Source organism: Ogataea philodendri (genome assembly GCF_020536065.1).
Source record: "Ogataea philodendri strain CBS6075 chromosome Unknown scaffold13, whole genome shotgun sequence".
Classification (NCBI taxonomy): domain Eukaryota; kingdom Fungi; phylum Ascomycota; class Pichiomycetes; order Pichiales; family Pichiaceae; genus Ogataea; species Ogataea philodendri.
The window spans coordinates 296,829-317,614 of NW_025764207.1; the positions used below are offsets into that span (position 1 = coordinate 296,829).

Here is a 20,786-nt window from a genome sequence, read left to right on the forward strand (position 1 = left end):
TAGCTTCAGATATCTGCAATCGCAGGCGGTGCATCTCCGCCAAAGAAGAACTCCAGGAACTCGTACCAGCCCTTGTCGTCAAGCACCGACGACGTGAGAATATTGTTGTGCGGGTTGTCGATGTTGCCCGACGTGGCTGACAAGTAGCCAGGCGCCCCATACAGCTCCTTGGCGTTGCCAAACCGCAGATACTGCGACTCCTGCAAATCTGGCACCAGCTTCGGCCTAGAGAACTTGGGCACAGACGGGTTGATGATCTCCATCTCGCGCAGAAACTCGCGCAGCGAGATCGCCTCGATCGCCTCGTTTTTCAGGTGGTCCATGCGCACACGTGACACCAGGTAGCTCAACTTCTCGATAATAGCAAAGCCAACCTTGACGGTGAAGTACGAGCGCAGTTTCTTGATGGTTGGGAACGTCATTCGCACGCATTCGAGCTTGTGCTGGTCGTCCGGGCTCTGGAACATCAACATGTCCAGCAGCATGAACAGACACGAGTAGATTAGGTGTTGGATGACAATCCAGTACCTGTTGTAGAAGTAGGGGATGTTGTCGGAGGTGCTGTGGAAAAGTAGCTGGTTTGCAAGACTTAGACACTTTTCGCGATACTGCGTGGCCCAAATCTCGGTCCCCACGACAGTTTGCAGCCGGATACCCAGCTCAAGACTTTCTCTAGTGACGGAGGAGAATAGCAGGTATTTGGCGTACTGGCGAATGGAGTAGTCATCTTTGGACCGTTTTTGGGTGCCAAAGTAGGTGTCGAGACGTTTGACGAGGTGCTGCATCTTGTCAAGACACGAGATCAGCACGCTGGCGGTCGGCGTGATGTAGCTTTCGTGTTTGAGCTGCCCGAGCTCCACCATGAGTCGCTCGTACACGACTCCGGCAATGTCGTCGTTGGCGCAAGCCTCGGGGAACGACTGCAGGTCGGAGTCTGTGCGGCCCAGGAGATGGTCAGTGGAGTAGATCGACGGCAGCGGCGTGGAGTAGTCCTCGATGAACCGTTTTGGGTAGTTCGACAGCGAGTCGATGATCAACAGACTGTGGAACAGTCGTTTGCAGATTTCCGTCTGGTAGTCTACGGTCGAGTCGCCGGTTTCCTTGATGCTATCCAGACCCAGCGTCTTGGTAGCCTCGATGGAGACCCGTAGCAGAATTCTGTGGAGGTACGTGCTACCAAGCGCGTGCAAGCACATCGATAGAACGCAGAAGATCTGGATGCCGCGCACGTCGGCGTGCTCGAACGCGCCAGCTTTAAACAGACAGTCGATCGACGCTCGGAAGAAGACTCGCGGGAAGTCCGCCAATTGCTCGGGCGTGAACACAGACTTGGATTGCAGATCGTCGGCTCCAAAATACATTCCGGTCGACAGAATTGCATAAAAGAGCGACATCCAGTAGTAATAGTCCTTGGACGACATGGTTTTGATTGTGTTTTCTGTAAAGTGGTTGAGACAGTCTCTGTCGTTGGAAGCGTAGATGTCCCAGAAGTTATCATGGTCTTTCATGAATAATTCGTTGACTATGCCTTGGTGGATAAATGTGGTGTAATTGCACGCGTAACCGCAAATAGTCCTGGACAACTCTGGGGTGAGTTTTCCAACCAAAATAGGAAAGTCTCTGGCGTACTGATCCCAATTGGTGAACTTGAAGTGCTCATCCGTAGACACGAGGCCGGCGATCTGCGTGGTTCCGTGGGTCAGCAGTCGAAGGGAGTACAGATAGTGGAAAATTTTGGTGTCATTGAATAACTTGGGGTCTGTTTGAGGTGTATCATGGGGTTTATTTATAATTGGAACCGGCTCTTTTCGACGGCACTCATGAGCAAGCTTGCGTCGTACGCAATTGCGACACGGAATGTTCTTGTCGCACTTCACCTTGCGCAAGGTGCACGGGATACACGCGAACGAAGGCCGGTTATTTCCTCGCATTGGTTTCGGGTTATACATGTAAATAGATTAAAATTATTATAACAGCGGCTCGAAAAATTTATCGCACTCGTTTCTCCATTTTTCCTTGGTGGCTTCATCCACCCACGCACTGTAAATAGCGTTGTATGCGAACCGTTTGAGATCTGGAACTGTGGCGTCAAAGTCTTTCACCATCATCAACCACGCCTTGGCTGGATCAACACAATGGAACGCTGGATCGTCTGTGTTTGGATAGATCACCAGACCCAGCTTGATCATTTTTCTAATTGGGTGTTTCTGGGCCCATTCCTCAGGATCAAACAACCGCATGTAGTACGAGTTTGTAGGAACAACGGTGATTGGAATTTTTTCTCTCACAAATTGGTCCACCAGTTTCGGGTTATCAATGATGGTGTAGCCGTGGTCGACTCTGTCAGCCTTGATCTTGTTAGCGACGAAATCGATGTTGGTCCACGAAGCACCAAATTCTCCGGCATGAGCAGTGATCTTAAATCCGTTGGCCTTGGCACGCAGGAAAGTGTCCTCAAACAGCTGTGGAGGGAAGTCTGTCTCTTTATAATCGATACCAATACCAATGGTCTTTGGCGAAGGAGACTCGAGCATCCAGTCCAACATTAAGGAGGCCTTCTCGGGCTCTGCTTGTCTGTCGATAGCGCAAATCAACCGACTCTTAATTCCGAACTTGACCTCGCAATCGTCCATGGCATCCACGATGGCCTTCTGGGCGTCTGCATACGGAATCTTGGACTCTAAAACTGTACCTGTCGGGTTCCACGATAACTCGATGTATATAACATTCTGTTCACTGGATCTCTCCAAATGCTCGTAAGTAATTCTGTAAAGGTCCTGTGGATATTTGATCAAAGAAGCGTCCAGACCTCTGAAAATGGCCAAAACCCCCACAGGTTTGGTGCCACGAATGTAAAAATGCGCAACTTCATCGTCCGTAAATGGTTTACCAGCTCTATCGTTGAAGTAACTGATGGTCTCCTTGCAAATAGTTCCGTAAAGATGGCAATGTGTCTCCACCTTTGGAACCTTCAAGCAGATATCAGACAACGAGACTTGTTCTTTGGTCATGCTAGATAGTGCTGGGGTGAGATTAATCGCAAAACACAATTTATTATACCTGTTATCGTGCAAACCTGTTATCCCTCGGCCGAGATTCACCGCCTCAAAAAAAATTTCCCCTCGGCCGAGCCCATTTTTCAATACACCGATGTGGCATTGTTGCCTAGTCTGGGATAATGAAGTGCATCACGAGCACCGTTTTGGTGCAAGTATCCTCCAACATCCATTATGTTGAGCAGCAAAGGCTTTGGTAGCCCAATTTCCGACTAATTTCGCAAATAACTTGATAACGACCGAAGATAAGGTCTCGTGTGGTGGAAAAATATTTATTACGCCAAAAATCCTGTCATTTCTCTAATGGATTCGCTGGAAAAAGAAGATAGATCCTCTGACAAGGGAGACTTGCACGTCTCCGAAGCTAATATGTACGTCGACCTCCATCGGATGTTCCGTAAGGTCGACTGGCACATTCTTCCAATTCTGCTCATCACCTACGGTATGCAGTTTATGGACAAGCTAGCCTTGAGTCAGGCTGCGGTGTTTGGTTTGAGAAAAGACCTCCATCTGGTTGGCCAGGACTACTCCTGGACCTCCTCTGTGTTCTACTTCGGTTACATGCTTGGTAACTTGCTCTATGTTAGAGTTTTGCAACTTGTTCCAATCGGCAAGTTCGTTTCTATTGCCGTGTGCCTGTGGGGAATTACCCTTGCTTGCTCCGCTGCCTGCACCTCGTACGGTGGTCTGATCACCGCCAGATTCTTCCTGGGATTCCTCGAGAGTGCTGTCAGTCCTTCGTTTGTGCTGATCACCGGTATGTGGTGGACCCCGAAGCAACAGTCTTCCAGAGCTGGTATTTGGTTTGCCGGTAACGACGTGGGAGCCATTGTTGGTTCTTTCCTGTCGTTCGGTCTCGGACACATCTCCGGAAAGATCGCTCCATGGAAGTATATCTTCATTGTCTACGGTTGCATCTCGTTCGTGTGGAGTTTCTTCATGTTCTTCTTCCTGCCAGACTCCCCTGAAAGCTGCAGATTCTTAGACCAGGAAGAAAAACAATACTATGCCGAGCACATGAAGCTCCAGAAGATCGAGAATGACTGGGAATGGAAAGAGTTCACCTCTTTGATGCTCGACACCAACTACTGGTTGTTGCTCGGATCTATCGTGCTCTCGATCTTGCCAAACAGTGGTGTCCAAAGTTACGGTTTTATTATTCTCGAGGACTTTGGTTTCACCTCCATTGAAACCACTTTGTTGAACATCCCTGCGTCCGTGGTTGCATGGACTTTCATCACCTTCTCCGGTATCATTGCCAGCAGAAAAGTTGGACTCAGATGCATTTTGATCGCCATCATCTGCATGTTTGGTATTATTGGTGGATGTTTGATCTACAAGGGTCCTAACAAGGGAGCCAAGCTGACTGGATTCTACTTCTCGTTGGCACAGACCGCTGTTTTCCCATTGCTGTTGTCTATTGGTTCGTCCAACTTCTTCGGTTCTACCAAGAAGGCTGTGGTCAGTAACAGTATGTTCCTGATCTACTGTGCGTGTAACATTGCTGGTCCACAATTGTTCCGCAGCAAGGATGCCCCAACCTACGGTTATGCTTTCAGATCCTGGATTATCTGTTTCTGCTTGAACGTGGCCACTGCTGCTGTGATGGCTGTCAAACTGCGTTACGATAATGCCAAGCTCAACAAAGAACAAGAGGCTGCTGGTATCAGACCAGAAGACATGGTTCGTTTCTTATACTAATTAAACTCTACGCGCTTTTCTTCGTTTAACCACGTTTAGATGGCTATTAGGATAGCTAATTAATACACTAGTCGTGATATTCGTGACACTACCGAGAACACCTACTCGAGTTTCCAGACTTCTTTGAATCTGAAGTGCAACAGGTTGTTCCACGTGTGTCTGAGGTTGCGGATGTTGGTGTACATCGTATCGGTCAACGGACGTTGGAAGATCTCTCCAACTTCCTCCAAAGTTAGGCCCTTGGTCTCTGGCATGAAGAAGAGCAGGTACAGGGCTCCAAGCAGCAGCAGGCCACAGTAGAGACCAGCAAACACACCAGTAGAGGTCATTGCGTCGGCCATGTACTGGAACGGATACGTTGTGATGAAAGTTCCTGTCCAGTTGCAGAACGAAGCAAGACTCATACCGTAACTTCTCAGATAGGTTGGGTACACCTCGGCAGACAACAGATACGGAACTGGACCCAGTCCTGGAGCCCAGAACATGTTGTAGGTGATGATTCCCCAGAAGTACAGTCCAAGCTTGACCCCAAGGTTGTCTGCCAGGAACGAGCAACCGGTGATGATGAGACCAATAGCTATTCCTGGGATCAGCGACAGTGTCAAGGTCCGTCTTCCCAAACGGTCCATCAAATAAATGGCTGGAATAGTGGACAAAAACATGACACCTCCACCGACAAGACTGCTGTACACGGCGTTTTCTGGCGACAGGCCAGCAGCCTGCACCAAAGTAGCCTGGTAGTATTCGATCGAGTTGACTCCGGACATTTGCTGACAGATCAAACTGCACGTGACAGCAACCGAAATAGCACGCAGACAACGTTTAGTTCCAAACAGCTCAAGGAACAACCATTTCTCTTGGGACTTCTCCTTCTCGTAAAGCACAACGTTTTCCATGATGAAAAACTCTTGTCTCTCATCGATCGAGTCCAATCCCCGCGCATGTTTCCAGACCTGGTACGCGTCTAGCTTGCGGCCTTTCTTCATGAGCCATCTGGTTGATTCGGGCAGAGTGAGCATACCAAAGAACAAAACCGTGGAAAACACCACAGAACTTCCCAGAACGTATCTCCAGTTACCTTTCACCGAGTTGAAAATAGCAGCAATAACATAGCCCATCATGACTCCAAAACCAACCATCACCTGGTAGAGCGACACAAGACCTCCACGCCATTTACGTGCACAGTTCTCGGAAATGTATGCAGGAACAGTACCGGAAAGCATACCAAGAGCCAGACCCAAGACAATTCTTCCAACCAACATCACAGCAAAGCCTTGAGCGGCAGCTTCCATGATGGCTCCCACAGTGAAGACGATCGACGAGATGATGATTGTTCCACGTCTTCCAAAAATGTCGTTCAATGGCATTAATGTGAGAGCTCCTCCCATGGCTCCCAACGGAGTAAAACCAACAACCATCGACTGCTGGGAGCTGTCGAGGTTCAAGTCGTGGGGTAGGTATAAACTGGCACCACTAATCAGCGACTGGTCGACTCCAAAAAGCAGTCCACCAACAGAGGCCAACGAGGCAAGGTACCAGATAAACTTGTCTGGTTTTTTCAACCACCTGCTGGCCAGAAACGGTTTCTTTCCTGAAGCCAGAAGCTCCTCGTCCAGAGCGTCGATCTGCTGGGCAATGCTCGTATGGTTCACCTCAAGATACTTGCCGGCATCTATCTGCACCATACAGACATTGTTATCGTTTTCATCTTCGACATGTTCCACGTCGTGTTTTTCTTGGCTCTCGATGGAACTCATTTTAGGTGACCCAAACAGGGGGGATTATTGGGCCATTTATAGGACAACAAAATTCAACAGGACCTTTCCCCAGGTCTATTTGCGGAGATACAGATGCATGACATTGTGTCTTGTTCAAATTGTCCGCCATAAGACCTGAAACCTGGGGTAAAATCAGCTAGGAAGTTATTTTGGAGAACCAGTAATCATAGGTTCAGACAATCAGTGTACACCACTCTGTCACCTGTGTAGCACCTTTATGAGCCCGTAACAACCCCCAGATTGCTCTACTCAAGATCTCCAGTAACCACTCTTGGTGTATGACGAAATCGCGCAGCAATTTCTCCACGAAATTCTGCAGAGTCGCGCTTACTTCTTGGCCCTCCATGCATGGTTTCGGCCGAATTGAGAATTTTCTATTGTTCTCCATACTTCTCCAAACAACCTCCCAGTCCGGGGTAAGACGAATGCAGGTAAAAAGAGCCGACATCCACTCTGAGATTGCTAATTGAGTATCTAGCCGCACCACGGAGTTCCAATTACCCAATTTATGCAGCTTCCACCGGAAGTCCGCCTCCAATCTAACCTCTCAAGATAGCCGAGCGGACAGGTTGCTGGTTTAGTCTCATCGTCTGCAAATGTAACTAATTCGCTAAAATGTATAATGAAAATCGTATATTATAGAACGTACCTGTACGTTGGGGCCTTATCACCGAGGTCGGCAATCTGGTCCAAAGAGTAAGAGTCAATAACACCTTGAGGAATGGCATCCCTCTTTTGGTTCTGTCTCTTGAGATAAATATAGTTGCACATACAAGGAATCATTGCTCCCAGAACGGTACAGCCGACGGAAAATCCGAAACCAAGTGGGTAGTATGGAGCTTGTGAGTCAAGGTAGATATTGGAGCCGATACCTCCTCCTCCAATGGACCCGAGAAGCATCATGAACCCAATAGCAGACGCTCTCTTAGTTGGGTTGGGGATGTTCAAGGAGAGCCACGCTCCAATCCCTGGGGCTTGTGCGTTGTAACCGGAGGCCGCAAGGAAAATAGCAAAGTACGACACTCCAGGCAGGTTCTTGTGGTGGACGGTGATCCACAGGATAATAATTCCAATAAGTCCAATAGTGTAGCAGATCATGATGGTGCGGGCACGCTGTTGAGTCTTGTCTGCCCAGATGGCCATTCCAACAGTCAAAATAGTGGCTGCCACGTATGGAGGGGTGGTCATAGCCTGAGCTCTGACTGCAGAGTATCCAAGGTTCTTCACCATGGTTGGCAAAGTGTAGGAAAGAGAGTACGTTGGCACAGAACCTCCGAACCAGAACATGAGCATGACAAAGTACACTTGAGGGTCCTTCAAAGCGTTCAGAGCCTGGTGCATTTCAAACTTCTGCTCAGTTCCAGCCGGACCGTTGTCGTACTTCTTACGCAAATGGAGGTAGTCCAGCTCCTTCTCGGTAAAGAACTTGATTTTTCCCTCGCCAGGGAAGTTTGGAAGAATGAGGTATCCTGCCAAGGCAACGGCCACCGTAGCGACACCTTCGATCAAGAAGAGCCATCTCCAAGCACGCCATCCACGAGCATAATCCAAAGTCGCAATACCGTACGCCAAGACACCCCCGAAGGCACCAGCTAAGGTGTTAGCACCATAGAAGATACCCATTCTTGTCTGCAGCTCAGAACGCGTGTACCAACAACTCAAGATGAAGTAGGAACCCGGATAAATAACACTTTCGGCCGCACCGAGGCAGAGTCTGACTCCAATGTACTGGTGCCAAGTGTGGACGAAAGCCGTGCAAAGTGCAACAACTCCCCAGATAGTCATCATGGTAGGAACCCAGAGCTTTGGTCCGACCTTTTTCAACGCCAGGTTCGAGATCGGCTCAAACAACCCATAGGTGAAGAACAGACAGGTAAGAGCTAAGTTGAACTGCTTGCTCGACATCCCGGTGTCCGTCAAAAAGCCAAACAGCTTGGCGTTGCCGGCATTGGACTTGTCCAGAGTACACCATAGATAGCAGAAGGACAGGTATGGCAGAAGACGCAGATCGACCTTGGTCAACAATTTACGTTTTTCTGCAGGATTTTGGACATAATATTCCTCGAGCTCTTGGAACATTTTGTAGGAATATTTTCCCTCACCGGTATCAGTCATTTCTGAAGTTGCGGTGATCTCCACCTCGCATCCTTTCTCGCCGCTAGACATTGTTTCTACCGAGGACATCTTTGGAGGATTATTTAAATAAAAATTCTGAAATCTTATCGAGTCTTATCAATTTTCTTATCAATTTTTTTTGTCGGAGTGTCGGAACACAATCACCGACGCATCTAATCATAAAGATACTCGTCGAGCCGCTCGTCGTCTGATTCGGGCTCTGCCGGAATTGGCTTGTTGGCTAGCGGCGTAAGTCTGAATCCATGCCGACGGTACTTATCAATCGGATAGTCCAGAGTCTGGGAGTGGCATGTGATTCTTTGGTCCCAAACGACCACAGTACCTTTTTCATATCTCACACGACAAGCGAAATCCTGACCTCTAATGATGTGGGCAAACAGAAAGGCCAAAAGAGCATCGCTTTCCTCCTTTTGCATTCCCACAATACTCTCCGTGTAGACTGGAGTCACATACAGAGCCTTGCGCTTGGTAACCGGGTGAACAACCACAACAGGGTGGACAGTACGACAAACATCCCTTCTCTGAATAGCACTGTTTCCGTTGTTCGAAAGCTCAGCGTTTGCAACACCAACATTACAGTGAACGGCACGCAAACCGTCCAGTCTCTTTCTGAATTTTGGAGAAAGTCTCTCGTAGGCCAAGTAGCCACTAGAAAAAATGGTATCACCTCCAGCAGTTGGTGGGCATTCGAGCATGCAAAGAATCGATGTTCCAGGGGTTTGTGGCTCTGCCGACTGGTCGGAGTGGAACTGAACAGGACTACGGCCTTTCCAGGACTTTCTGACTCTCAAATCGTCCTTATCGTCATAGATAATCATGAATTCTGGTGGACCCTTGGCTGGATGAGGCGCCCATCCATGGATGTGCAGAGGTCCAAAGTGACGAGCTATTGCAAGCTGCTTATCAAAGCCAATGTCGGCAAAATCCTGGTCTCTAAAAACCAAAACTCCTCTCTTGGCTGCCAACAGAGCAAGCTCGTCCAGCCCCTCAGATGAAAGCTTAGACAGTTGGGTGCCGTGGATCTCGGTTCCAATAGCAGGAGCCAGCTCAACAATCTTTGTGGCGTCTTTCAGCAGGTTTTTCAAGCTTGGATCGGCTCTTGCTCCGGGATCCTCGTGTTTGAATTCGCCAATGTCCTCGACTTTTTCAAGCGGGTCATAAAACGGCAGGTAGTCAGGATAAAGTGGCTTTCCGTCTGTCTCGGTTGGTCTGGTGGCAATGATAGTTTCCATGGTTGATTGTACGGAAAAGACCCTGGAGGAGTCGATGTATTTAAGTTGGCTATACAGGTCGTCGCTGAAATGGGCCGATCGACTTTCCATCGGAGTCTTCGCCGAAAGCCTCCGACGCAAGATAATCTGACTACAAACTTTTTTCAACCTCCAAGACCCGAACAATCGCCGGATTGTTCACCAGCTCAGATACGGCATCTTTCGGCGCTGCAAGCAGTGGGCTCCGAACGTTGGCTGGAGTTCCATAGAGCTCGTGGAGCAAACCCTTAACACCTGCGATTCCTGCCTTAGATGCGACCGCATCGGCGTTCGCCGTGATCAAGTGCAATGCATTGATTTCCTTGAGAGTTTCGCCAGTCAGAGGCTGCTGGCACATGTTCCAGAGCTTCTGGCAGGTTTTTGGTGCGAAGTTGGCGACACCTGTAATTGATCCGCCTGCCCCAACGGTTATTCCTGGTAGCAGGAAATCAAGAAATCCACACAGAGCCAAGAAGGGCTTGCCTGTGGTCCTTGGCGGCAGAGGTGTTTGAGCAATGCGGCCAAGCTTAGCAACAGAAGCGCACGTCAGCTTGCAACCAACCACGTTTGGAGATTTGCTGGCAATCTCGAGGATCAGGTCACTACTCATGTCAATGCCTCCAGAAACTGCTGGGAAATTGTAGATGAGCACCGGAATCGGAGAAGCAGCTGCAATCTTGGTGTAGTAATCTGTTAGATTTGCTTCGCCGAGTCCGTAATAGCCTGGAGCAATCACAAGAACCGAAACAGCACCGGCCTCCGCAGCGTCGGTTGCAAACTGAATGGCCTGTTTTGTAGACAGTCCACCAGCACCTGCCATAATTGGAATGCTGTCCAGATCAGCGGCATCCAAGGCTTTCCTTGTTTCTTTGATCAGTTTGATACGTTCGTCGCGTTCAAGGTGGATAGCTTCCCCCATAGAGCCCGACACAACAGGCATGACACCAGCAACAGCTAGACGGACCACATGTTCTGTGAAAGCCGCGTAGTCAATCTCTTCGTTCTCGTCAAAAAAGCAAGGCACTGGTGCTAGAATTCCCTCAGTTAGTTCGGACATGATACTAGTACATTTAGGATAATGAAATGTATTTATGTCGGCATCGACCGACAATCGCCGATTCTTATCAGTATAAATTAGACCCAAGAAATATTAATTTGGTAATGCCAAACAGTCTGGAATACGGTCCACGAGACTTGCTCGGGTACGGTGAGAAAACGCCAGATCCCAAGTGGCCTGGTGATGCCAAGATCGCCATATCATTTGTTTTGAACTACGAAGAGGGAAGTGAAGTTTGTCCCGAAAACGGTGATAATGTCACCGAGGTGTTAGCCACTGAGCTTGGACCAGGTGTCCAGCCTTGCACTGGAGGAGTGAGAGATGTCAATGTCGAGTCGCTGTATGAATACGGAAGCAGGGCAGGTGTGTGGAGAATCCTCAGACTATTTAAGCAGTACGATTGCAAAGTGACAGCCTTTGCTGTTGGACAAGCATTGCTGAAAAACCCAGAGGTTGGCAAAGCTCTCGTGAGAGACGGTCACGAAATTGCTTCCCACGGCTGGAGATGGGTTGATCGCTCTGAATGGACGATTGAAGAAGAAAAGGAAAACGTGAAGAGGTGTGTTGAGGCGATCCAGAAGACTTCGGGAAATCCACCTAGAGGGTGGTACTACGGCATGATCCATAGCAAGGCCGCTGAGCGGTCGAGGTCTGTGCTTGCAACGACTTTCAAGGAGCTTGGTCTGCCGTTGCTTTGGTACGGTGATTCCTACAGCGACGACCTTCCGTACTGGGTCCCATATCCAGGCGGAGAGGCCGACGAAGGCTTGTTGATCATTCCATACACCATGGACACCAACGATTACAAGAACGCAGGATACCAGGCTTATATCACAGGAGGTCAGTTTTTTGAGTACTTGAAAGACTCATTTGACGAGCTGTACGCTGAAGGTGAGAATGGGTCGCCAAAGATGCTGAGCATTGGACTCCATTCGCGTTTGGTTGGAAGACCAGGAAGAATAGCTGGACTGAGAAAGTTTGTTGAATATATTAAGAAGAAGGATGGGGTTTGGGTGGCCACCCGCGAGGAGATTGCAAACCACTGGAGAGAGCAGTTCCCATACAAGGCTAGTTTATGACTGCTGGGCTAAATAAAGACCCAAATCAAATCCGTCATCCAAAGGAATAGGAAACACGTCTTCCACGTAGTTTGTATTGCTGTCGATCATGCTGATGGACTCAAAAACTTTTGCAACCAGATTGCCCAAGTGAGCGGCTGGATGGTTGTGGCCGACTTGTGTGAACACCTCAAGCCCCACCTGTAGCAGTTTGGCCAGAGGAGAGCTCTGTGATGGTGGACCAGTGGCACGGTCTATCTGAGAGGGTATATGGCAGAACAGCATGTCGTCTATGGCACCACGGGCATAGAGAATGCATAGAAGCACAAACGCAAACGTGTGGGTCATCCAATACGAGTCAATTGCATACTTGAATCTGGCCAGCAAAGGCATGTCGAGTGCCACGTTATTCCACTGAGCCGCGGATGCAGGCCTGCCACCAACAAAAAAACAGGCAAACATATCTGTTGCGGATTCGACACTGTACTTCAATGCAGTCAGGATGGTATGTTCCTCTGCTTCCTCTACAGAGGCTCCAGAGCACAGTCCTGCTAGAGGTATACTATTGAGACTCAGCCGATACCATCTTTGAGAAGTAAATGGCATTTCTGACGGAGACGGCGTGATTGCGTCTGTTCTCGGGTATTTGGACCACTCCACTGCCCACTGGTCAAGGAAGAAGTTGATGTAGTGCAAGTCTGTTGGGTATTTCAAAGCGTTTGTCAGTTCGCAAAGGCCAAGCAGACGGTGGTCATCAGGCTGGCAATCTTTGGAAGCACATAATCTTCTTGCCAGTGGTAATAACGGATTAGGATCGATGGTTGCACGAAGTCGTGTTGAAAGCATAGTTTGGTAGTCCAGCGATAGCAAATTAAGCATGATGCGCAGAATCCGTAGATCCTCGGTCCGTGACACTGATTTCTTGTAGTTCCACTCGTTCCCGTTTGTTCCAAAAGCGGCTGCTAATTTTCCCTCGAGGTCCATGAACTTTGCCCATCTGATGGCAAGTCCTATCACATTCCAGACGGACACCTCGTTATACCGTCTTGCCGCAGCCCCATTTCGCAGTGGCATCCAATGAGCATATATTTGGAGCGATTCCAATAGCTCAAGAGTTATGTCTCCCGTGCGGGCTCCGTGAACAACCTGTCCGAGAGAAAAGTCGAGTAATGCAGCCATGTCGTAGATCCTGGGAGTATCGCTAGCAGGTAATCCACGGGCCCCTACACAGCATACTGTCAAAAATAGCTGTGTGGATGCTTTTCTCAGGTTTTCAGCGTTGGAGTAGAGGCTCTGAGTCAGCAATGGGGCCATGCAGTGCATCTTCTCAAAGTATGCGTCTACCAGGCGCTGAGCTTCTGCAGAGGTGATCATTCCCAGAGCAATAGGATCGCAACACCAGTAATCTGGGCCCTGGTTGAGTTGATTTAGGAGATTCAAAGGAGATCGGAGTAACGAGGCGGGTTGCGAAGTGGATCTGGATTTTTGGGAGGTGGCCCCAGTTGTGTCGCACGCAGACTGGACGGTACCCATAGGAGTTCCCTGTAGTGATATGGTCTGGATTTCCACTCTTGCACGTTTCATAGAGGACGGGAAGGATTCCACCAGCGATGGATGATGGTGATCGAAATGACCATGGTCCTCATCTTCGTAATAAGTGCGGTCTTCTTGCTCATACAGCAGTCTTGAATTTGCAGGACACGATTGCTGGACATCAGCGTTCAACCGCGACTCGATGCTTGCCATCCTCTCGCCCAAGGACGTGAGTGCGGCGGTCACTGACTTGGTGAACTCGACGAGATCGCTATTACCATTATCCATACGGACTTCGGGGCCACCTGTGTATATACACTCCTTGCCATCTCTAGCACACCGAAAGCACGGTTTCAGGCCGTCGCACCTCTGTTTTCTCGAGTGACAACTATCACATGCTCGCCGAACACTTCTTCTCTTGGACATGATAAGAGATAAATTCTCAACAGATGTCGTGCAAAGTCGGATATCATTTAGGTAGTGCATCCATATTGTGAGGCCGGAAAAACTGTCGGAAACTCGGGACAAGAGTGGTTGTATGACGGTTTGGGCCTGGTATATAGCTCTGCGCGAGTCCGCATGGTTAGGCGAGACTGAGATATCATGTGCTGAGGTTAACTGATTATCTTATTATATGATTCTGAGATTTGGTGGAACGAGTTGTACAGCCTGAATTTAATTGTAGCAATTTATTAAAACCAGTCATCGGTACCCAACGGACCCGACTTCTGCTTGGAAACTTATTTCGTTTATCACTTAGCACATATTACATGTGCCAAGTTGCCCGACCCGTCCCTTTTGCCGGAACAAAAACTGACAAATGTGGATGTAGCATGCTATCTGCAACAAAAAAAGTTTCCGTCAAATTTTATGCTTATCTGACGCACGGCTTTGGAAAATGTCCCTATCTTATCATATATTTATTAAGTGTTGCTCCCCTTAAATTTGAATTCTCATTTTGACAGGCAAATTTTCAATTGCACAACATGGAAGAGAAACAAGGCGAACGGATTGAGATCCTCACCAAAGAGGACAGCTTCGACCAGGTCGACACTGGCGAAATCATCGAAGAAACCCAAAAATATGACAAGAAGATGGAATACAAGATATGTCGCAAGCTGGACTTCAGAATCTTGCCGGTTATTTCGTTGATGTACCTTTTCAACTCTCTTGATAAAGGAAACATTTCCAACGCCAAGACGGATGGAATTGAAAAGGATCTTGGCATTGGTGGCCAGGAGTGGAACAACATGGTGATGATTTTCTACGTTCCGTTCTGCCTTTGCGGTTTCCCTCTTTCAATTGTGATAAGAAAGTTCGGCCCTGCAAACACCATCCCGCTGTTCATGTTTGGTTTTGGATGCGTCACTCTATTATCTGCGTCTGCTTTCAATTACGGTTCTTTGATGGCTGCTCGTTGGTTCCTGGGAATTTTCGAGTCTGCTTTTTTCCCTGGTATTATTTTCTATCTGAGTACTTTTTACCGGCGTAACGAGCTGGCTAGAAGGTTGTCCATTTTTTACGCCGCTTCCAACATCGCCAACGCTTTTTCAGGTCTCCTGGCCTTTGGTGTGTTCCAAATCAACTCCAACACAGTTAAAGGGTGGCAGATTCTCTACATCATCGAAGGAGGAGCTTCTGTTGTTTGGGCCACATTCTCGTTCTGGTGGCTGCCAAGAAAAATCGAGTCTTGCAAGTTCTTCTCCGAGGAAGAGCGTGAATACGCACTGTACAGAATCAATGTCGATGCGTCGGCTTCTCACACCGAAGGTATGAAGATTTGGGACTCAATCAAAGTTTTCTTCCATCCGGTTGCAGTGATTTGGCTAATCCAAGAGTTCTGCCTTGGTGTTCCATTAAACTCTGTTAACTCGTGGTTCCCGCAAATCATTGGATCCTTCGGTAAGAGCACCGTCATGACTAACCTCTACACTGTTGCACCAAACGTGTGGGGAGCCATTTCGTTGCTGTTGCTATGTTTCGGATCTGACCTCACAAGAATGAGATCTGCGTTCGTTCTGATTGCTCTGATTGGTACACTTCTTGGATTCGTGGTGTTTGGGTGCATCGATATCAAGAGCAACTTGGGAGCTGCCTACTTCTGCTGTTTCTTGATGACCACCGGTACATCCGCTTCCTCAGTGCTTACATCAACATGGTACAACAACAACACACCAAACGAGAACCGTCGTCTTGTTATGTCGGCCATTGGAGTTCCTATCTGTAACTCTGCAGGACTGATCTCTGCAAATATCTTCAGATCCAAGGACGCTCCCAAATACGTTCCAGCACTGGCTATAACGGCGGCCTTTGGGGGTGTTTCTGCCTGCTGTGTTGTGATTATCCTTGTCTACATGATTATCGATAACAAGCGCAGAAACAGAGCACAAAATGTCAACTGGACATACAAAGACGTTCCGACCCATTTGCTGGCAGAGGGTCCAAAAAATCCAAACTACAGATGGATGTACTAGTCTGCTATGTATAATTGTCAAGAAAGGATTACACTTATCCAGGAAATTTACGCGTAGTTCATCAAGAGATCCTTTGCTAGATGATGTAATGCACAGTTTTTTTTACTATCGTACTTTATCTTGCATTTGATTATTTATTCACCAAATAATTTGATCCATGAAGACGTTCACAAGCATCATCCAGATTGACAAAAAACGCCAATTGACCGACATTGAGTACAGCAGTTCTGTTATATCGGAGATAGGATTCTATGTATACGATAGTACGTTCAGATCCTTAATTGGAGAGTCCCCTGAACTCCAACTCGTGGAGTCCCGAAAGTTCAGATTTGCACACGAGGCAGGAGTTTACCACAAAGAGACTAATTCGATTTACTTCACGGCAAACTTTCTTTCTTGCGACCCAGTCACCCTCTACCGCATCAATTGCAGCACTTTCAAAATTGAGGAGTTAACCTATCAGCAGGTCATTCAGGCAAACGGAGCCTGTCAGCACCGTGGAAACATCCTTTATTGTTCTCAGGGTGATTTTGACAATCCATCTGCATTAGTTGAGGTTGAGCCCGTGAGCGGAGAGTCCAAGGTCTTGATTAACAATTTCTTCGGACGGGAGTTCTCTTCAATCAACGACGTGGTTGTGCATCACGAAACCGGTGATATCTGGTTCACCGATCCAACATACGGTTTCGAGCAAGGGTTTCGCAGAGACGCGGTTCTCCCTAACCAAGTTTACAGATTTAATCCGGAATCTGGTGAGCTCTGTGTGGTTGCTGATGGATTTGATATGTGCAATGGTTTGTGTTTCAACGAGGATTACACTAAAATGTACATTACCGATACAGGAGCAATTAAGATTGACAAGACCACGAACCAGTTTGGGCACAACCCCAAGGGCCCTAGTGCTATTTACGTCTACGATGTGATTGGCCGCAAGAGACTGGAAAATCGTCGCTTATTTGCGTACTGCGACGATGGGGTCCCTGATGGAATAAAGAGCGACCAATTCGGTAACATATACTCTGGATGCGGTCACGGAATTCACGTTTGGAGACCAGACGGCGTCCTCATCGGGAAAATAGTCACGGGGGAGGTTGTTGCTAATTTTTGTTTCTCGGCCGAAGCTATCTGGATTTTTTCAGAATATCATCTGTTCCGCTGCAAGATTCAAGCCCAAGGCGCTTTAGTGGAAATCGAGTGCTGAGTTCTCGGCGAAAAGTAAACAAACACCGAGCCTCGGTAGAAAATTTTTAGACCTATTAAAGCTCGACCCTTTATCATTGAGCCGCAACTTCGTAACCCCACAGCCGCAGATTTTTCGAAGTAGAATAAAAAATTCTCAATCGAGAAAGTAGAGACGACTCAAATTGGTAACTAGTTCTTCATAGGGCAAGATTACTATAGATAAGAACCCTAGGACAGTTTTTTTTAAGAAGGTTAGCGTTAGGGTAGTAAAAACCGGCCTCGGGTGAAGATATCGCACCCATTGACCGTTTTTGTCGACGGGTACTGGGGTAACTAGGGCAATCGGAACAGGTTGCACAGATATTGATCTGCGTAAGTTCTGGTGGATTAGTTGCGAGGTTTTCAGAAACTCCATTAGATGTTAGCAGCCAAATCCGAATCCCAGTGAGCTATTTACGAGATGTAAACGAATTCCTTGGCAAGTTCGGGTCATATGGGATGTATATCCCGACAATTGTAGATTAATAATTATTACCAGAAGAAGAAATCATATTATCTACATCATGCAGGCTCTTTAGTATAAAGTGGCCGGGAGATCCAACCGAATTCTGCATCAGATGTTGGTTCTCGTTCTTCTACTAAGTGTTGCTTCGGCACTGTCTGTCTCCAAGCAGGTCAAGCTTGGAAACATCTCTTACTACGTTCCAGATACGCCATGGAAGACTTTTACTGAATATGAGCTATCTCCACTTTTTGGAGAGCTCAAACCATCGTTTCTTTTCCCTCTCACTGTGCTGAACGAGACCAGTCTCAACTACTCTGTTGTGCAGACACTGAGCGATGACTTCTCCGAGAAAGACGACGTTTTCTCCGAGTTCTTTTTGGAGAACATTTTCCTAAACTCCGGTGACTCGGTCTCTTCTACCAAAAACCACTCCTTGTCCGGATTCAATGTCTCTAGTGTCAGTACATTGTCCACTGCTCTTCCAAATGGTCCATACTTTGCCTCCTATTTGGATGGTGTCGTTAGTGTTTTCCCAGCTTACCGTCTATACGCAGACACTCACGCTGCTTTCCAAATCGGAATTGTTCCTTCAGGAGATGGCTTCATGGCTCTTCCTGCAGGTGTCGAGGTGGCTCACGCTCAAACAATTGCAGTTCCTTCTAGATTGTACTACACTCCAACCGACGAGCAACCACTAGCTGGATTCCGTATTGGTGTGAAGGACCTTTACGATATTGCTGGTATCAAAACTGGAGGATCTTCCAGACACTACTACGATGTTTATGACCCCGCTAACGCAACTTGTCCATCTATCCAACGTTTGATCGATCTGGGTGCTGTGATTGTCGGAAAACTCAAACTCACCCAATTTGCTAACGGAGAAACTGCTACCGCTGACTACGTCGACTACCATGCCCCATTTAACCCTCGTGGAGATGGTTACCAAAGTCCTTCTTCCTCTTCCTGTGGATCTGGCGCTGCTGAGGCTGCCTATGATTGGTTGGATGTCACTATTGGATCCGACACTGGATGCTCTGTCCGTTGTCCCGCCTCCGCTCAAGGTATCTTTGGACTGAGACCAACTTTTGATGCTATCACTTTGGAAGGCGTTATCCCAATGAACGATGTCATGGACACTGCTGGTTACCTTACCAGAACCGCAGAGATGTTCAGAATCGTGGGTGAGGCCTGGTACGCAGAGAACGCAAACATCTCGACCGACTACATCGACTTCCCAACTACTGTTTACACTTTCGAGGGTAACAACACCAACTACATCGAAAATGAGGTCAGCGAGGATGCTCTTAACATTTTCTACGATTTCGTCGATGAGGTGACCGAGTTCCTGAACGGTACTCACGAAAAGTTGAACTTGTTTGACGAATTCGACAAGACTGGTGAAGATATTCTGGATGTCTTCAACCACACGTGGTCCGGATTGGCTGGATACTACCAATACGTTCACGTTTGGGAACCATTTGCGCATGACTACCAACAAAAGTTCAATAACGACACTCCTTTCTTGGATCCTGTTCCAAAGTTCAGATGGGACTGGGGTTACTTCAACTTGACTGAAGAAGGATACAACAAAGCTCTTGACAACAAGCAATTGTTCGATGACTGGTGGAACGAGAACGTCACTGCTTCCGACCCAGACACTTGCTCCTCTTCGCTCTACATCTATTTGACAAACGGTGGAGCAACCACCTACAGAAACAAATACCTTAAAGCTCCATCCGAGACTGGTCTTTCTGGATTTTCGGAGCTTTACATCTCTTCGTTTGCCCGTACTCCTGAGGCCGTTGTTCCTCTTGCAGAACTTCCTTATAATTCTACCATTACACTGACCGAAAAGTATCTTCCTGTCGCTGCTGCCATTGGTGCTGCTCCAGGATGTGATTTCATGGTTTTGGACTTGATTGAACAGCTCACCATTGCTGGAATCATCAACGATGTCGCTGCAGGTCCTCAGATGTATCCATAAACGTGACATATTCTCATGTACACTATTTGAATGATATCCTTTAGAAGCTGATAATATCTTAGTATTTATAAAACCGTGTAGACTATTCAGGAGTTAAAATGGAATCACAGAACGGTCAGCGACATCAATAAACTTGCCATTGGTAGCTGGGTCTTCAATTGCTTGGATGATTCTAGTAGCACTGAGTGCAGGAGAAACAGTCGTACCATCCTCAACAACAGGCTTAGAATCTTCACTTAGAGCATTGAAGGTATCAAATCCGTATCTACCCATAGTTGTCTCAACCATACCTGGATGCAACATGGATGTGACCAGTTCTGGATGCTGTTCGCCAATCTTCTTGACAATGTAGTTCAAGGCAGCTTTGGAAGCACCGTATGCTCCAACCTGGAACGGCAATTCATAGCCGATGGATCCAGCAACACTGGAGATAAAGTGGGCAGCAGGGTGATCGGACTTCTTCAGATACGGATACACCTGCTGAAAAATTAGTACTGGACCAAAAGTATTGGTCTGGAAGTGCTCTTGCCAAACAGACAAGGGAGTTTTCAAAATAGGGATGTAAGAATCCGCAATAGCCGCATTGAAAATCACGATATCCAACTTGGAAGTGATCGCATCCAGCTGTTTAGGCAATAATTTGATTGAGGCCTCGTCGCTCACGTCAAGTTTGACAGTGTCAACGTTCTTTCTTTTGGAAGCAAGCTCAAAGAGCTGTTTGGCAGAACTGTCGGAACGGTACGTACCAATCACGTGGTTGGATTCGTTCTCGCTCAACTGTTTTGCCAATTCGATGCCAATACCTCTGGTTGCACCGGTAATAAGATAAGTAGTAGACATGTTGATGGTGATGAGAAAGAGTAACGAGGATCGAAGCCTGCTTTTATAGCGTGTAAGATACTATCCTTTGGCTATTGGAATTATATATATCAATTACTAAGTGGCCTTACAAATCAATGCCTTCTTCAAAGGCGTATCTACTTCGGCTTTGGTGAATTACCAGATGCTTTTAAGCCAGTAAAAAGAGGGTAAATAAGAAAAATAGCAAGCTCGTCCTCTCACGAGCAAGAAA

General features: G+C 47.6%; 17 protein-coding genes across 17 annotated transcripts; 8 read left to right on the plus strand and 9 right to left on the minus strand.

The window, feature by feature from the left end:
- Positions 1–5: 5 nt before the first annotated feature.
- OGAPHI_006828 (uncharacterized protein) lies at positions 6–1,931 on the minus strand (the record flags this gene model as incomplete). The annotated part of the gene is made up of 1 exon (XM_046208156.1): positions 6–1,931. One exon carries the CDS (start codon positions 1,929–1,931, stop codon positions 6–8), a length of 1,926 nt encoding a protein of 641 aa, XP_046058545.1.
- On the plus strand, positions 547–1,151 carry OGAPHI_006829 (uncharacterized protein; the record flags this gene model as incomplete). Its single annotated transcript, XM_046208157.1, has 2 exons — positions 547–571; positions 721–1,151. The coding sequence occupies 2 exons, from the start codon at positions 547–549 to the stop codon at positions 1,149–1,151; spliced, it is 456 nt and encodes a 151-aa protein (XP_046058546.1).
- Positions 1,932–1,967: 36 nt separating the features above from the next.
- On the minus strand, positions 1,968–3,011 carry OGAPHI_006830 (uncharacterized protein; the record flags this gene model as incomplete). The annotated part of the gene is made up of 1 exon (XM_046208158.1): positions 1,968–3,011. The coding sequence occupies one exon, from the start codon at positions 3,009–3,011 to the stop codon at positions 1,968–1,970; it is 1,044 nt and encodes a 347-aa protein (XP_046058547.1).
- Positions 2,506–2,760, plus strand: OGAPHI_006831 (uncharacterized protein; the record flags this gene model as incomplete). Its single annotated transcript, XM_046208159.1, has 1 exon — positions 2,506–2,760. One exon carries the CDS (start codon positions 2,506–2,508, stop codon positions 2,758–2,760), a length of 255 nt encoding a protein of 84 aa, XP_046058548.1.
- Positions 3,012–3,150: 139 nt separating the features above from the next.
- Positions 3,151–8,131, plus strand: OGAPHI_006832 (uncharacterized protein; the record flags this gene model as incomplete). The annotated part of the gene is made up of 5 exons (XM_046208160.1): positions 3,151–3,211; positions 3,307–4,739; positions 4,994–5,486; positions 6,043–6,289; positions 7,453–8,131. The coding sequence occupies 5 exons, from the start codon at positions 3,151–3,153 to the stop codon at positions 8,129–8,131; spliced, it is 2,913 nt and encodes a 970-aa protein (XP_046058549.1).
- OGAPHI_006833 (uncharacterized protein) lies at positions 3,519–6,514 on the minus strand (the record flags this gene model as incomplete). Its single annotated transcript, XM_046208162.1, has 3 exons — positions 3,519–4,036; positions 4,121–4,673; positions 4,877–6,514. 3 exons carry the CDS (start codon positions 6,512–6,514, stop codon positions 3,519–3,521), a joined length of 2,709 nt encoding a protein of 902 aa, XP_046058550.1.
- OGAPHI_006834 (uncharacterized protein) lies at positions 7,172–8,719 on the minus strand (the record flags this gene model as incomplete). Its single annotated transcript, XM_046208163.1, has 1 exon — positions 7,172–8,719. One exon carries the CDS (start codon positions 8,717–8,719, stop codon positions 7,172–7,174), a length of 1,548 nt encoding a protein of 515 aa, XP_046058551.1.
- Positions 8,720–8,823: 104 nt separating this feature from the next.
- On the minus strand, positions 8,824–9,993 carry OGAPHI_006835 (uncharacterized protein; the record flags this gene model as incomplete). The annotated part of the gene is made up of 1 exon (XM_046208164.1): positions 8,824–9,993. The coding sequence occupies one exon, from the start codon at positions 9,991–9,993 to the stop codon at positions 8,824–8,826; it is 1,170 nt and encodes a 389-aa protein (XP_046058552.1).
- OGAPHI_006836 (uncharacterized protein) lies at positions 8,914–9,666 on the plus strand (the record flags this gene model as incomplete). Its single annotated transcript, XM_046208165.1, has 1 exon — positions 8,914–9,666. The coding sequence occupies one exon, from the start codon at positions 8,914–8,916 to the stop codon at positions 9,664–9,666; it is 753 nt and encodes a 250-aa protein (XP_046058553.1).
- A 40-nt stretch (positions 9,994–10,033) lies between the features above and the next one.
- Positions 10,034–10,978, minus strand: OGAPHI_006837 (uncharacterized protein; the record flags this gene model as incomplete). Its single annotated transcript, XM_046208166.1, has 1 exon — positions 10,034–10,978. The coding sequence occupies one exon, from the start codon at positions 10,976–10,978 to the stop codon at positions 10,034–10,036; it is 945 nt and encodes a 314-aa protein (XP_046058554.1).
- A 104-nt stretch (positions 10,979–11,082) lies between these two features.
- On the plus strand, positions 11,083–12,057 carry OGAPHI_006838 (uncharacterized protein; the record flags this gene model as incomplete). Its single annotated transcript, XM_046208167.1, has 1 exon — positions 11,083–12,057. One exon carries the CDS (start codon positions 11,083–11,085, stop codon positions 12,055–12,057), a length of 975 nt encoding a protein of 324 aa, XP_046058555.1.
- OGAPHI_006839 (uncharacterized protein) lies at positions 12,052–13,857 on the minus strand (the record flags this gene model as incomplete). Its single annotated transcript, XM_046208168.1, has 1 exon — positions 12,052–13,857. One exon carries the CDS (start codon positions 13,855–13,857, stop codon positions 12,052–12,054), a length of 1,806 nt encoding a protein of 601 aa, XP_046058556.1.
- Positions 13,858–14,555: 698 nt separating this feature from the next.
- OGAPHI_006840 (uncharacterized protein) lies at positions 14,556–16,043 on the plus strand (the record flags this gene model as incomplete). The annotated part of the gene is made up of 1 exon (XM_046208169.1): positions 14,556–16,043. The coding sequence occupies one exon, from the start codon at positions 14,556–14,558 to the stop codon at positions 16,041–16,043; it is 1,488 nt and encodes a 495-aa protein (XP_046058557.1).
- A 157-nt stretch (positions 16,044–16,200) lies between these two features.
- OGAPHI_006841 (uncharacterized protein) lies at positions 16,201–17,244 on the plus strand (the record flags this gene model as incomplete). The annotated part of the gene is made up of 1 exon (XM_046208170.1): positions 16,201–17,244. The coding sequence occupies one exon, from the start codon at positions 16,201–16,203 to the stop codon at positions 17,242–17,244; it is 1,044 nt and encodes a 347-aa protein (XP_046058558.1).
- A 598-nt stretch (positions 17,245–17,842) lies between these two features.
- On the plus strand, positions 17,843–19,714 carry OGAPHI_006842 (uncharacterized protein; the record flags this gene model as incomplete). The annotated part of the gene is made up of 1 exon (XM_046208171.1): positions 17,843–19,714. One exon carries the CDS (start codon positions 17,843–17,845, stop codon positions 19,712–19,714), a length of 1,872 nt encoding a protein of 623 aa, XP_046058559.1.
- OGAPHI_006843 (uncharacterized protein) lies at positions 18,425–19,723 on the minus strand (the record flags this gene model as incomplete). The annotated part of the gene is made up of 1 exon (XM_046208173.1): positions 18,425–19,723. The coding sequence occupies one exon, from the start codon at positions 19,721–19,723 to the stop codon at positions 18,425–18,427; it is 1,299 nt and encodes a 432-aa protein (XP_046058560.1).
- Positions 19,724–19,807: 84 nt separating this feature from the next.
- Positions 19,808–20,554, minus strand: OGAPHI_006844 (uncharacterized protein; the record flags this gene model as incomplete). Its single annotated transcript, XM_046208174.1, has 1 exon — positions 19,808–20,554. One exon carries the CDS (start codon positions 20,552–20,554, stop codon positions 19,808–19,810), a length of 747 nt encoding a protein of 248 aa, XP_046058561.1.
- Between the last annotated feature and the right edge of the window lie 232 nt (positions 20,555–20,786).